The sequence below is a fragment of the Lutra lutra genome, chromosome 1 (genome assembly GCF_902655055.1).
Source record: "Lutra lutra chromosome 1, mLutLut1.2, whole genome shotgun sequence".
Lineage (NCBI taxonomy): Eukaryota > Metazoa > Chordata > Mammalia > Carnivora > Mustelidae > Lutra > Lutra lutra.
The window spans coordinates 213,377,127-213,391,840 of NC_062278.1; the positions used below are offsets into that span (position 1 = coordinate 213,377,127).

Genomic DNA, 14,714 nt, shown 5'->3' on the forward strand with positions numbered 1-14,714 from the left:
TCCAAAGTGGCTGTACCAACTTGCATTCTCGCCAACAGTGTAAGAGGGTTCCCCTTTCTCCACATCCCCTCCAACACACATTGTTTCCTGTCTTGCTAATTTTGGCTAAATGTTTAAATCTTCATTTTTTTAAAAAATTTTTATTTATTTATTTGACAGACAAGAGATCACAAGTAGGCAGAGAGGCAGGGGAGGGGTAAGCGGGCTCCCTGCTGAGCAGAGAGCCCAATGCGGGGCTCGATCCCAGGACCCCGGGATCATGACCTGAGCTGAAGGCAGAGGCCTTAACCCACTGAGCCACCCAGACACCCTTAAATCTTCATTTTCAATCGTGTTTTATAAACCAAGAATTTGCAGTTACTTTGAATTTCTTATTCCTTAGTTCTCCCAGAAGGTGGCGGTATGGTGTAAAGACTAAGTTCTGCGTCTGGGTCCAGATAGGATTTAACCATCTTCATCATCATCGTCATTGTCAATAAAATTATATTGCTAAGGGATCTTGTTTGTGCTTTGGCATAATATTATTTTTATATCTTGTTTCAGAACAAAATCAGAAAGAGTTAGGAAGCTTGAATTATTTTTTCTGACTTTATGTTGGTGACATAACCAAATAAGGGAGTTAGGTCAGGCCTCCTAGGCTTATCACTTACTGGGGACTGCTCTCAGGAGAGAAAGAATAAGGAGAGCAAGATAAGGCAGATGAAGGGGTTGAACAAAGATAAGGGTTGAGCTGCAGTCAAATACCAACCTGACCCCACGGAGAGCCCTACAGCAGGAGTGACACCCCACAGATGCTCCTACTTAAAGACAACCCAAGGGATGAGGGTTTTAACTTCAGTTCAGCAGCTTAAGTTCAATTAAAGGCAATTTTCTAGAGGAAGGAGTAGATATGAGTGATAACAGCCAACTCAAAAAAGCTAGGGTATGGGGACATAAAGAAAAATCCATTTATTCTTTAGAGGATATAAATACATTCACGGAATTAACAATATTTGTTTTAAAACACACACACACACACACTTAATTGGTGCCTGGGTGGCTCAGCCTAATGAGTGGCCAACTCTTGCCTTTGGCTCAGATCATGATCTAGGGGTCCTGGGATGGAGCCCCATGTCAGCCTCCATGCTCAGCAGGGAGTCTGCTTATCTCCCTCTCCCTCCCCCACACACACTCACTGGCCCTCTCTCGCTCAAATAAATAAATAAAACTTTTCAATCAATCAATCAATAACACTTTCATGGAAATGGTTTTATGGAAGAGGCCAGGAAACAAGATCTGGGTGAAGCACAAATGGCATCCTCCATAGGGAATCTACACCAATGTTTGCATAAATTAAGCCCGACTAACTGTTTGCCCTCCTAATTTTGAGACTTCAGAGAATTAAGAATCAGAGAATTAAGGATAATGTATACACTTGTTCAATCCCTATGTTGTACACCCCTGAAACTAATGTAACACTGTGTGTGAACTACACTCAAAAGAAAAAAAAAAAAACTTTTTAAAGAATCATGTGGAAGCTGCTCACTCCCAGGTTTATCATGCAATGATGCAGTGTGGCGCATGGAAACTCACTGTAATTTTGAGCACTTTAAAATAAAGAAAAAGTCATGTTCACAGTGATGTTTGAGGCAGTAGGTATACATAACCCAGAGAAAGGTAGTAGTGGGCACAGCTGGTGTGGTGCTCTGCCCGGTTCCCATCCATCACGCTGCCTGTCAGGCTCTGCCCCACCCCACCCCAAGGGGCAGCCCACAGCCAGTGATTGACCCGGAGGATTAAAAAGCCTTCCCTGCAGAAAATTGGACAGCTATATGTAGAAGAATGAAACTCAACCATTCTCTTACCATACACAAAGATAAACTCAAAATGGATAAAAGACCTCAACATGAGACAGGAATCCATCAGAATCCTAGAGGAGAATATAGGCAGTAACCTCTTCGATATCAGCCACAGCAACTTCTTTCAAGATATGTCTCCAAAGGCAAAGGAAACAAAAGCGAAAATGAACTTTTGGGACTTCATCAAGATCAAAAGCTTCTGCACAGCAAAGGAAACAGTCAACAAAACAAAGAGGCAACCCACGGAATGGGAGAAGATATTTGCAAATGACAGTACAGACAAAAGGCTGATATCCAGGATCTATAAAGAACTTCTCAAACTCAACACACACAAAACAGATAATCATGTCAAAAAATGGGAAGAAGACATGAACCGACACTTCTCCAATGAAGACATACAAATGGCTATCAGACACATACAAAAATGTTCATCATCACTAGCCATCAGGGAGATTCAAATTAAAACCACATTGAGATACCACCTTACACCAGTCAGAATGGCCAAAATGAGCAAGACAGTAAACAACGTGTGTTGGAGGGGATGTGGAGAAAGGGGAACCCTCTTACACTGTTGGTGGGAATGCAAGTTGGTGCAGCCACTTTGGAGAACAGTGTGGAGATTCCTCAAGAAATTAAAAATAGAGCTTCCCTATGACCCTGCCATTGCACTACTGGGTATTTACCCCAAAGATACAGATGTAGTGAAAAGAAGGGCCGTCTGTACCCCAGTGTTCATAGCAGCAATGGCCACGGTCACCAAACTGTGGATAAAAACAAGATGCCCTTCAACGGACGAATGGGTAAGGAAGATGTGGTCCATATACACTATGGAGTATTATGCCTCCATCAGAAAGGATGAATACCCAATTTTGTATCAACATGGATGGGACTGGAAGAGATTATGCTGAGTGAAATAAGCCAAGCAGAGAGAGTCAGTTATCATATGGTTTCACTTATTTGTGGAGCATAAGAAATAACATGGAGGAGATGGGGAGATGGAGAGGAGAAGGGAGTTGAAGGAAACTGGAAGGGGAGATGAACCATGAGAGACTATGGACTCTGAAAAACAATCTGAGCATTTTGAAGGGGCGGGGGTGGGAAGTTGGGCCAGCCTGGTGGTGGGTATTATGGAGGGCACGTATTGCATGGAGCACTGGGTGTGTTGCATAAACAATAAATTCTAGTACACTGAAAAGTAATTAAAAAATAAAAAATTTAAAGAAAAATAAGCTTTCCCTGCAGATGGACCAACTCCACGATGCACAGTCCAGAGCTTTCCTAAGGAATTAAGCTGAGATTATATTCTTGCTGAGACCGCCTCTTTATCTAGTTCCTTCCCCTTCTTATCCTGTTTCCTTAGTACCCTTCTTCGGAGAGCATACTCCTCCAAAATTTCATGTGCATCCCAGCCTCTACTTTCCCCCAACAAATTATGTGCATCCCAGTTCCTACCTCAGGATCTCCTTACAGGCACCTGGCCTAAGACAGTCACAGTATGAAGAATTTTCTATCAATTAGTATAAGCTAACTTTAGCACTATTGTGAAGGTTTTCTGGGAGGAAATGCTTCTGGGTCTTGAGGAACAGGGAGGGGGACTAGCATTAGAGAAAGAAAGGGAACTCCAGGTAGAGGTAACATTGTGTGCAAAAAAAAAAAAAATACTTATGAGAATGGGGAATTTTGTCTGTTTTGCCCACTGTTTTATCCCTTGTGCCTGGAATAGATCAGTGCTCTCTGGGGTTAGGGTGGAGAGTTACCTTGAGCCTGGATTCTGAGGTATGTAGATGCCTGGAGATTCCCACTGTTGAGAGTCAAGTTGCTGGCCCCCCACCCCCTCTAAAGTGCTAGTTCAGGAGAGTCAGGAACTTGAAGTCACCAAGGACAGCCAGTCCTGAGAGTGGCTGATAACTGCCCTCCAGCCAGGTCTTTGTGTCCACCCATTAATTAAATCAGTATTTATTGAGCATGTACTATGTGCCAGATGCTGTATGAGGCACAGGGACTACAACAATGAATAAGCCAAGCAAAATTCCTTGCCCTCTGGAGCACCCATTCCACCAGGGCAGAGAAACAGCAAACAAAATAAATGAAGTAAAAAAGCAAATTGTTTTGTATATTAGAAGGTGGTGGGTACAATGAACAGAAATAACTAAGCAAAGTGAATGGAGGGTGTGTGAGAGAGAGAGAGATTGAAGGAGGGAGAGAGGACAAGGGAGAGAGGGAATTTTAGACAGGGAGGTCAGAGGAGAGACCTCAGCAACAAGGGGACACTTAAGCAATGACTTGAAGTCAGCCAGGGAGCCGTGTGGTTACGTGGGGGAATCTGGAGGAAAGCATTTAGGGAACAACAAGTACAAAAGCCGAGGCAGGAGTATGTCTGGCTTGTTCGAGGAAAGGCAAAGAATGGGTGTGGCTAAATCAGAGAAAGCAGAGGGCAGGGCTGGGGAGACTGGGAGGGGATGAGGGCAAAGAGGTGAACAGGGCAGATCACATAGAGACTTATGGGCTATGGTGAGAACTTTGGCTTTTACTTTAAGTGAAATGGGAGTCAGAATAAATAAATAATAAACAAGTGATGTGGGAGTTATGAAGGCTTTCAGCAGAGGAGGAACACAGTCTGACTTAGATTTAACAGGATCACATTTGGGTTGACCTCAGTAAAGCTTTATTAAACATCACAGCCTGGCTGAGATGTGCCTGGAAGAAGCAGAGAGAGCAGCACTTAAAACCTAGTCTAGGGTTAGGGTGTCGGGGTGAGAATCAGCATAAGACAATGAACAGACTGTTCACTGAAGTCAGCAGTAGCAAAGAGAGCAGTCTGTCAGTGAGGCGAAAAATCTGGGAGGGAGGGATAGATGGATGGCGTGAGGGATGGACAGACAGATGGATGGCTGGATGGAGCAAGGGATGGAGCGGGGAGGGATATAAAGGGCATCTGCGAGCTGGACCTCTCAGAAATAACTGAGAGGACACTTTCAGAGAGTCTGATCTTCAGCAAAAACAAAAACAAACAAACAAAAAAAAAACCCTTGGCATTTTATGCTATAATGTCATTACAAAAAGGAATTATAATCACATTTTGTATCAGAGGTAAAATGCTAGGGACATTCTGGTTTATACTTATGTGCTTTATGAAGCAGTTTGAAGGTAACAGAGAGCCAGCAGGGCAGGTGGCAGTCTAAGAAAGAAGGGCGAGAGATAGGTCTGGAGAGGTGGACTGGGGTCAGACCTGGTGGGCTTTATGAACCTACTAAGCACATTTAGTCTGCAAACTATCCATGGGGCTGTGAGGCAAAGATGTGATGGCTTGGATTCATATTTCAGAAAGCTCTCCTGGCTTCAGGGTGAAGAATGGGGTAGAAGGACAACCAGTTAGGGGGCTATCAAAGTTATCCCAGATCAGAGATGCCTGAGGGACAGAGAAGTTGAGTGACCTTCCCAAAGTCACACAGTTAATAAGTGGCAGAGCTACATTTGAACCCAGGTGGTCTGGTTCTAGAATCAACACTCTGTAATAGCATAGGCCTGGCCATTAGGTGGCACCACTTGTCTTTCTTGATCAACTCTCACCTCCAACTATCATCACAATCCCAGAGGACCACTAGGGGGAAAGAACTGGAAACCCCACCACAGGGCTGCTTGGCCATGGGGGACGGTGAGATGTTGAGAGCACAACAAACTTATTAAGCAGGACTTGTGGGCTTTACAACCCCAAAAGTCGGCAAATTTCTCCATGCCCCAACCACCTGCGGAAATCTGGTTTTTTTTTCCTTGCTCATATATTTGCCTCCAAGTGTCTCTGGAGTTGACTCTACTTGCTATCTCCCCTTCTTCACCTCCCGTTCTCCCTCAGTCACCTCCATTCTGAACTGCTTTCATCATCATCTTCTCTACCACCTTCACCACTATTATCACTGTCATCATCACCTCTACCACCTCATCACTGCCATCACCTCCACCATTTTTACTACCATCATTGCCACACTACCATCACCGCCTTCATCATCACCACCAGCACCACCAGCACAACTATCCCCACCACCATCATCACCTGCACAATCACCTCTACCAGCTTCACCACCATCATCACCACCATCACCAACACCATCACCATCACCATCTCCACCACTTTCATCATTGTTATCTTTATCATCATCACCACCACCATCCAAAAACTGGAACCTCTCTTGATAAGAAGACAACCTCCCTACTGCTCTGTCCCATTAATATCTTTCAGTCTTAATTCAGTCTAGTCTCTTTCCTTTCCCTCCATGACACTATAGTCTGCTCATTTTCCCCCATCTCTCTAGCCACTCTTGGCCTATTCCCTCTACTTTCTGCTTCTCCATGCCCTGATTTCTAAATTTCTTACCTAGGGCTCTCTTCTCACTCTACGATCTCTCCCTACATGATATCACCTAGTACTATAGCTACAATTACCAACTAGTGACCAGGGGGAAAGCCCTCTCTTTTGTGAACTAGACATATGTGCAATGAACGTTGAAATCACAGTACCTCAAAATCAACTTACCCAAAACTTAATGCCATCTCTCCCCCCAAAAACCTGCTCTTCCACCAAGTTCCCTTTCTCTGTAGTTCTAGATAGAAAACAGATCCTGTCAATAATATTTGCCTTAATAAACATCTGTTGAAAGAGGGAAGGATTTAGATTTTTCTCCCAAATCCTGCAGTTGGTTTGGACTGACCCAAATAACCAAATAATTCATTACTCTCTACTGGGTCTACTTTGAGTCTCTAGCCAGATCTGTTGAGGGTCATCTGTTAAGGGGGTAAAAATACCAACATTTGTGAAAAATGACTCTTCCAGTAACTTTAGATACCAACAGAGATACCCTAAATTTTGGCTTACCCAGCTCAAAACCGCAGGGTTATTTAAGCTTTATTTTGACCCCAAGTCATAACCACTCCGCAGACAATGCTCTGTAACTAAAAGGCCTTCCTTTCCTCGGGTCAACTGACTCTGTCACCCCAAAGGCAATCAACAGCAGCCATGAAAACCTACCATCAAGAAAGCATATGAAAACAAGTGCAGAAAACATAGAAAATAAATAAAAAAACAAAAAAGCGGAACAATCAGTCTGATGGTGAAAGACAAGAACAAGTTCCCTTTTCTGATAGAAATGTCCTTAGTCAGCTAACCTATGTGTATCAATTCTCATAAGATTTCCTTGAGATGGAAAAGTGGTGAGTGTAAAGCAATAAGGAACTTCAACAGCTGGCCGGCAAGGTTTACCTGTGTGCAGGAATGCGAGGGCCATCACTCCTTCCAGGTATGTGTAACCTTGGGAATGACTGTACCCTAACCTACCCCCTATCAGTAGCTGTTAGTTCAATGATTAGCTGTCTTTTCCTTCTCTTTCTCCTGCTCTGCTTTAAATATTCTCTCTTTCCCCTTGGACTGTGGTTTCCTTCCTCACCACCCTGTTCAAACTGTGCTGTCAAATATGCCTAAAATTTTCCTGAAGGTCCAATCCAAGGAGTTGATCATCTTCATCTTCAAAGGTTTTGTTTTCTAATTAACATCCTTTTCTCCTTGATAATTCTGTGACCTAACACTAGCACCGCACTTTTTCTCTGCCTCTCTTGCCATTTCTTTTTTCAAGAATATTAATATCAACCAGGTGGTGGGAATTGGAGAGGGCACATATTGCATGGAGCACTGGGTGTGGTGCAAAAACAATGAATACTGTTACGTGGAAACTAAAAAATAAATTTAAAAAAGAATATTAATATCATCCCCATCTTAGGGATGAGAAAACTGGGGCACAGAGAGATTGTAGTGCCTGCTCAAGGTCACACAGCTTGTAAATGCCAGAGTCAGGATACAAACCCAAACCGCCTGGTTCCAGATCTTTGCCATTATGCTCCTCCCACAGGATTCTGCTTAGGTCTCTTTTTCTGCTCCCTCTCCTAGAGTAAACTCTTGATCCTGTGGCTTCAATCACCACCTCTGTGCAGATGGTTCTCCAACTCTGAAGTCCCCTCCATCCTTCTGGCTCCAGATCAAATAACAATACCAATAACCACAATTATCAGCCTTACATTTATTGAGGACATACTTCAGCCTAAAATTGTTTTACCTTCATTATTGCACAACACCTTCACATGAAAGATGCAAAATAGCATCACAGAGAGGTTGTAGGACTTGTTTAAAGTCTCACAGCTGTTTAGTTGCAGAGGCAGGTGATAGATCATAAAATCTATCAAAATAATATAAGCTTGATCATATGGTTTCACTTATATGTGGAGCATAACAAATAGCATGGAGGACAAGGGGAGTTAGAGAGGAGAAGGGAGTTGAGGGAAATTGGAAGGGGAGGTGAACCACGAGAGGCTATGAACTCTGAAAAACAACCTTAGGGGTCTGAAGGGGAGGGGGTGGGAGGTTGGGGGAACCAGGTGGTGGGTATTGGAGAGGGCACGTATTGCATGGAGCACTGGGTGTGGTGCAAAAACAATGAATACTGTTATGCTGAAAAAAAATTTAAAAATTAAAAAAATAATAATATAAGCTTATTAAAGGTAAATGCCTTGTGCTCTCACCTTTGCAGCCTCTTCCATATCTTATATGTAAGTCTGATACATATCTATGGAATCAAATTGAAGTGAGAGAGTGTACAATTTTTTATATATCTCAATATACATATCTCAATAAAGCTTAAACAAAGGGTTAAAAAAAAGAGACACTCAAGCAAGATATCTCCTGCTTTTTGGCAACTGGAGGTAGAGTCCAGGACACTTCTGGGCTCAATTATTTGTGAATTCAGTTACCTGTGAACTCTCTGCCCACATAACTGGTTGCAACAGACAGTGTAACAGAATGAGCATCTGATCAAGAATAAGAATAGGACTCTAGTGCAAATAAAATGGTAATGGAGACAGCTAGCATTTATGAATTGATTTCTGCCAGACATTGTGCTTCACGCATGCCCTTGTTTATGTCATCATGCCCAACCCCAGGTGGTAGACAATGCTGTCACTATGTTTCATATAAGGAAACAATTTAAACAATTTGCAAAAATAGCATCCAAGCCACTTGACCTCTACGCACCTGTTACCTCATGAACAAAAAGAGTCAGTGTGATTTCTAAAGTTTCTTAGCAGTGTGGGAATCAGGCATGCTCATGACTCTGGGAAAACCCTAATTTAAGATGCATGCACATATTACTGAGCACAGGGTTGCTGGCTAGACTGAAAGGAGACTCTGAAGACTAGCCTTGAGGAAACTTGGTGGTGCCTAGACTACCTGAGCTTTAGGAACTAGGAAACGCTTTTCAACCTATATGTGTTAACTAACTGGCTTTGTGAGCTATAGTCATCATTTGGGCAGATGTAGTGTTAGTGCAGCTTCTGCAAATTATTTTATTGATTTGATTTGATTTGATTTGATCTTATCTTATTTTATTTTCTCAATGTTCCAGGAGTCATTGTTTATGCACCACACCCAGTGCTCCATGCAATACATGCCTTCCTTAATATCCACCACCAGGCTCACCCAACCCCCCACCTTCCTACCCTCCAAAACCCTCAGTTTGTTTCTCAGAGCCCACAGTCTCTCATGGTTTATCTCCCCCTCAGATTTCCCCCAATTCACTTTTCCTTTCCTTCTCCTAATGTTCTCCGTGTTATTCCTTATGCTCCACAAGTAAGTGAAACCATATGATAATTGACTCTCTCTGCTTGACTTATTTCACTCAGCATAATCTCCTCCAGTCCCATCCATGTTGATACAAAAGTTGAATATTCATCCTTTCTGATGGAGGCATAATATTCCATTGTATATATGGACCATATCTTCTTTATCCATTTGAATTAATTATTATACAAAAGTAGGAAGTAGGGAAATTTAACATTCATTTATTTATTTATTTATTTATTTGACAGAGAGAGGGATCACAAGTTGGCAGAGAGGCAGGCAGAGAGAGAGGGGGAAGCAGGCTCTCCACTGAGCAGAGAGCCCTATACGGGGCTCAATCCCAGGACCCTGGGATCATGACCTGAGCCAAAGGCAGAGACTTAACCCACTGAGCCACCCAGGTGCCCCTGGAGTAGGGAAATTTAAATTCATTCGAAAATATGCCAGGGCCCTGCCACTAAGCAGTCCACAGCTCAGCTGAAAACATATTCATTGGGCAAACAAAAATATTCAAAATGCTCCATGAATACCATTACATAAGTAACTGATCAGAACTGGCACCTTCTTTGATGAAGGACGGAAGCATGGAAGGATGAGTAACAGCCACCCAAAGATGTCAACATCCTTATCCCCTGGAACCTGTGAATATGTTACCATAAATGCACAGGGGAGGGAAAATTTCACCACTGCCCTCTTAGGGTCTCTGGCTGAAAGTCAGAATTAAGCTGACATAAGACAAATTATACAAGTTTTATTGAATTGAAACATGTACATGAAAGCCTTCACAAGAGAATGAAGACCCAGGAAAATGACCAGAGCACAGAGTTTTTGTGCCTTTTTGACAAAGATATGAATTTGTGAAATGACAAGGCAAAGGGGTTAGGAATGGTGAATTGTGAAAAAGTGACTAGGAGTTCTGTCAGAGGGAAAACTGGAGGAAGACAAGGACTGTTTCAATGAGTGTGTTTGTACACATCCATTTCTGTGTTCATGCCCAGTCTCTGGTGATAACAACATTCTTTTCTTCCTGGCACAGGGAGGGCAGGGGAGATTTTATGGCCTGATTTTAAGTAGGAAAAACGAGGTCAGAACACCCTTCCTACATGTGCTGTTTCTCAGGTGGTTTCCACTCTAAATAACAAAGATGCCAAAGCGGCATATTTGGTGGTGGCATGTCCTGAGAACTTCACATGGTCAAAGGGACTTTAGAGATATGGATTAAGCTAATAATCTTGAGATGGGGAGATTATCCTGGATTATACAGGCAGGTCAATTATAATCCTAAGGGTCCTGATAAGAGGGAAGCAAGACACGAGAAAGAAAGGTGCTGTGCTGCTGGCTCTGAGGATGGGAGAGGAGACCATGAGCACGGAATGTGGGTCACCTCTGACAGCTGGCAGTGGAAGGAAATGGATTCTCCCCTAGAGCTTCCAAAAGGAAGCAATCCAGCTGACACTTAATGTCAGCCCAGTGAAACTAACTTGGGATGTCTGGTTTATAGAACTACATGGGAATACATTTCTGTTGTTTTTTTTTTTAAGATTTTATTTATTTATTTGACAGACAGAGATCACAAGTAGGCAGAGAGGCATGCAGAGAGAGAGAGGAGGAAGCAGGCTCCCCGCGGAGCAGAGAGCCCGATGCGGGGCTCGATCCCAGGACCCCAGGATCATGACCTGAGCTGAAGGCAGAGGCTTTAACCCACTGCGCCACCCAGGTGCCCCACATTTCTGTTGTTTTTAAGCCATGAAATTCAGGGTGATTTGTCAGCAATCAGAAACTCTTACAGGGAACCAAAAAAAGTTAGTACTGCCCTCCCTCCCACACTTAAGGGTCACTGCTAAGCCCATAGGTCTTTGTCTTCCAAATCCGACCATTGGTCTAGATTGCCCCCAAATAACCAAGTAACCTATCACACCTCCTACTGGGCTATAACATCTAGGGAACTACATCTACTGGAAGAAAAGGCACCCTTGCCCTAAGTCACTGCCCTGGGAACATGCCAATCTCAACACCAGCCCTTAGGCATGCAGCTTGTACGGAATTTCTGCAAGAGAGGTCGTAGGGGGTGGTAGGTTATCAGTAGGGATCCACACCTGAGTTTAATCTCAGCTCTGCCACTAACTAGCTCTGGGAAATGGAACAAACACTTTAGCCTTTCTGTGCCTCTGTTTCCTAAGGTTCACAAACAGGATTATGCTAATAGCACTCACCTCCTAAAGTCGTTGCAAAGCTAAATTAAATTCGTGTGCCTGGTGCTTAGAATAATGCCTGGCATATAGTAAGGGCTCTTTTCCCCTTAGATGTTGTAGAGGCTGGCCTTTGTATTTTGTCCAACCCCCCATCAAGGAAATCCTCTCTCCAAGACATAGTATCTCTCTCCAAGGAAGGTTTCATTGGTGTGTTTTTAGGCAGGGTGGAGGGGTGGTTGCATCATAGGGCATGCTGCATTTTACTCCAAAAATTCCATCTCCTCCAAGACTTGCTTCAGAGACACCAGCTGCCACATTTCCTGAGCTTCCCCAGGGAAGACACACACCCCCCCCATCTTCTCCAGACTCTCAGCCTCAGACTGTTCTCAATTACCTGATCCCAGTCCTTCATGCACAGGAATCGAAGTGACTCCAGCCCCACCTACCTAGTCCACCCTGACCTACACTTCTCACCCCACTTGATAAACAGAGACCCTTCTATTACCAGGACCCACTTTCTTTTTTTTTTAAATTTTAGCCTTATTGAGGTATAATCAAGACACAAAAAAATTGCACACATTTAATGTGTACATCTTATGTGTTTATATGTATGCATACACCATACACCCATAATACCATCATCACCACAATGAAGTCGTCAAGCATATCCATGACCTCCAAAAATTTCCCTCCGTGTGTGTGTGTGTGTGTGTGTGTGTGTGTGTGTGTGTGTGTTTGGTGAGAACACATGAGATCTATCCTTTTAACATATCTTGAAGTGCACAGCACAGCATTGTTATTAACTATAGGTACTACGTTTTATGGCAGAACTCTAGAACTTATTCACCTTATGCAACAAAACTTTATACCCTAGCCCCTGTTAACCATCAATCTATTCTCTGCTTCCGTGAGTTTGACTACTTTAGATATTTCATGTAAGTGGAATTGTGCAGTATCTGTCCTTCTGTGTTCGACTTATCTCACTCAGAGTAATGTCTTCTAGTTTCATAGATATTGCCACAAATGACAGGATTTCCTTCTCTTTTAAGGCCTGATAATATTCCATTGTGTATATATACACCACATTTTCTTTATCCATTTATCTGCACAACCCACTTTCTCAAGGGGTAACCAAAGTTGCAGATAAGGTGACTGATCACCAGAGTAAATGTCAACCAGTACACACCAGAAGAGCCACTAATTGGTTGTTGATATTGAAATATTCCCACACCATTTGTAAATAATCATTGCCCAGAACTAGCTCCCACCACACTCCTGCCAACCCAGACCCTGCCCTGAGATTCCACCCACCTCCCCACAATTCAGCAGCTAAAATAATATCTGCTGCAACAGAGAAGGATCTCCAGTGTCCTCTGATTGGCCAATTCCTGCACCATACCAGCTATTAATATTGTCCTTACAAATGGCAAATAATTCTAGACGTTAGTATGTAATAAGGAAATGAAAAGAAGGTGAGGAGAGAACTAACAATCAGAGTGTTCTCGGATTTCTCAGAAAAGGGAAAGAGAAGTCACCCATCCATCCAGTAGCTTCAGGTCTTTGCAGAAACAAGAACATGGCTGCTGACCCCACCAGCAGGCAGGAAGGTTTGGGGAAGAGAAAAGAACACTTTATCAACCACGGTAAAGGCAGTCTGAATTTCCCAAGAAGACAAAAAAATACTTCCCTTCCAAGAAATGCTTCTAGAATATCACTAGTCCTCCCTCTAGAAGAGGGCCAATCCCCCTCCATTTGAATCTTACAACCAAGAGAGTGTGGTGGAAATGGAGTTGCATGACTTCCAGGGCTGGATCTTAATGGGAGATGTAGTCTTGTTGCCTGGGGCACCCCTACTTAGAGCTCTGAATTACCATGGGGTCTGCATGCCTGAGGTCATCATGTTGGGAGGAAAGCCAAATTCCCCAAGTCTGAGGCTACATGAAGGGATGGCAGCTCCCATCCAGTTCCCAGCTGCTTCAGCCCCAGACACAGCCTGACTGCGACTGTATAAGAAACCCCAAACCAGAATCACCCACCTGAGCTTTTCCCAGATTCCCAAAACACAGAAACCATGAGAGGTAAGAAAATGGTCATTGCTGGTTGTTTTTTTTTTTTAAGATTTTATTTATTTATTTGACAGACAGAGATCACAAGCAGGCAGAGAGGCAGGCAGAGAGAGAGGGGAGGAAGCAGACTCCCCGCTGAGCAGAGAACCCGATGTGGGGCTCGATCCCAGGACTCTGGGATCATGACCCCAGCCGAAGGCAGAGGCTTTAACCCACTGAGCCACCCAGGTGCCCCGGTCATTGCTGTTTTAAGCCATTACATTTTGTAAGCCGTTACATTTCAGGTGGGACTAGGGTAACTTCAATTCCTGTGCATGAAGGACTGGGATCAACAGCCATGGATAACTGACACACAGCCCTTGGAGAATGTCCTGGAATCTTTCCTCATTCAGTTCATGTGTCTCCCTTCTGCTTCCCTGTTCCAGGACTCTGTTTTCTGCTGAGTTTATCAGAAGTTATGGCTCAAAAGACCATAGGTAAGTGCTCAATGCCTGACTTCTCCACAGCCAGAGACCAGGAACCACTCACATCCTGCACGGAGCTAGAGCAAAGGGTCTTGTTCTGGCAGTAGAACTCAGGGATGTTTGCTCCTGTCATTCTTTTTAATTCATCATTACATCAAATTTTAATGTGTCTTTTTTTTTAAGTTTCATTTATTTAAGTTATCTCTACATCCAACGTGGGGCTCAAACTCACAACACCAAGATTAAGAGTCCCATACTCTTCCCACTGTGCCAGCCAGGCGCCCCTAAATATATCTTTTTATTTTACAGTCCTTTGTCTATTCATTTGCTTTCAGTAACCACCATGTGCCCAATGTAGAAATAAAACAGCAGCTGAAACACACAAAGTCTCACAAAGTGAGCATTCCACTGGCAAGACACACAGCATGATGGTAATCATTCCATCCTGATCATAAGCAAGCCCCCTCCCAAAAAAGATGAACAAGATGACATCAGCT

General features: G+C 43.4%; 1 protein-coding gene across 4 annotated transcripts in view; it reads left to right on the plus strand.

Moving 5' to 3' along the window:
• Positions 1-6,984: 6,984 nt before the first annotated feature.
• Positions 6,985-14,714, plus strand: part of ADGRE3 (adhesion G protein-coupled receptor E3) — a 46,478-nt gene continuing 38,748 nt past the window's right edge. For 3 of the 4 annotated variants that reach the window (XM_047700039.1, XM_047700048.1, XM_047700031.1), the window contains exons 1-2: positions 6,985-7,129; positions 14,179-14,229. In XM_047700039.1, the coding sequence (XP_047555995.1) occupies positions 7,105-7,129; positions 14,179-14,229 (76 nt within the window). In that variant the 5' untranslated portion in view covers positions 6,985-7,104. Of the gene's footprint in view, positions 7,130-14,178; positions 14,234-14,714 lie in introns of all 4 variants that reach the window. The other variant, XM_047700056.1, reaches the window with a different exon arrangement.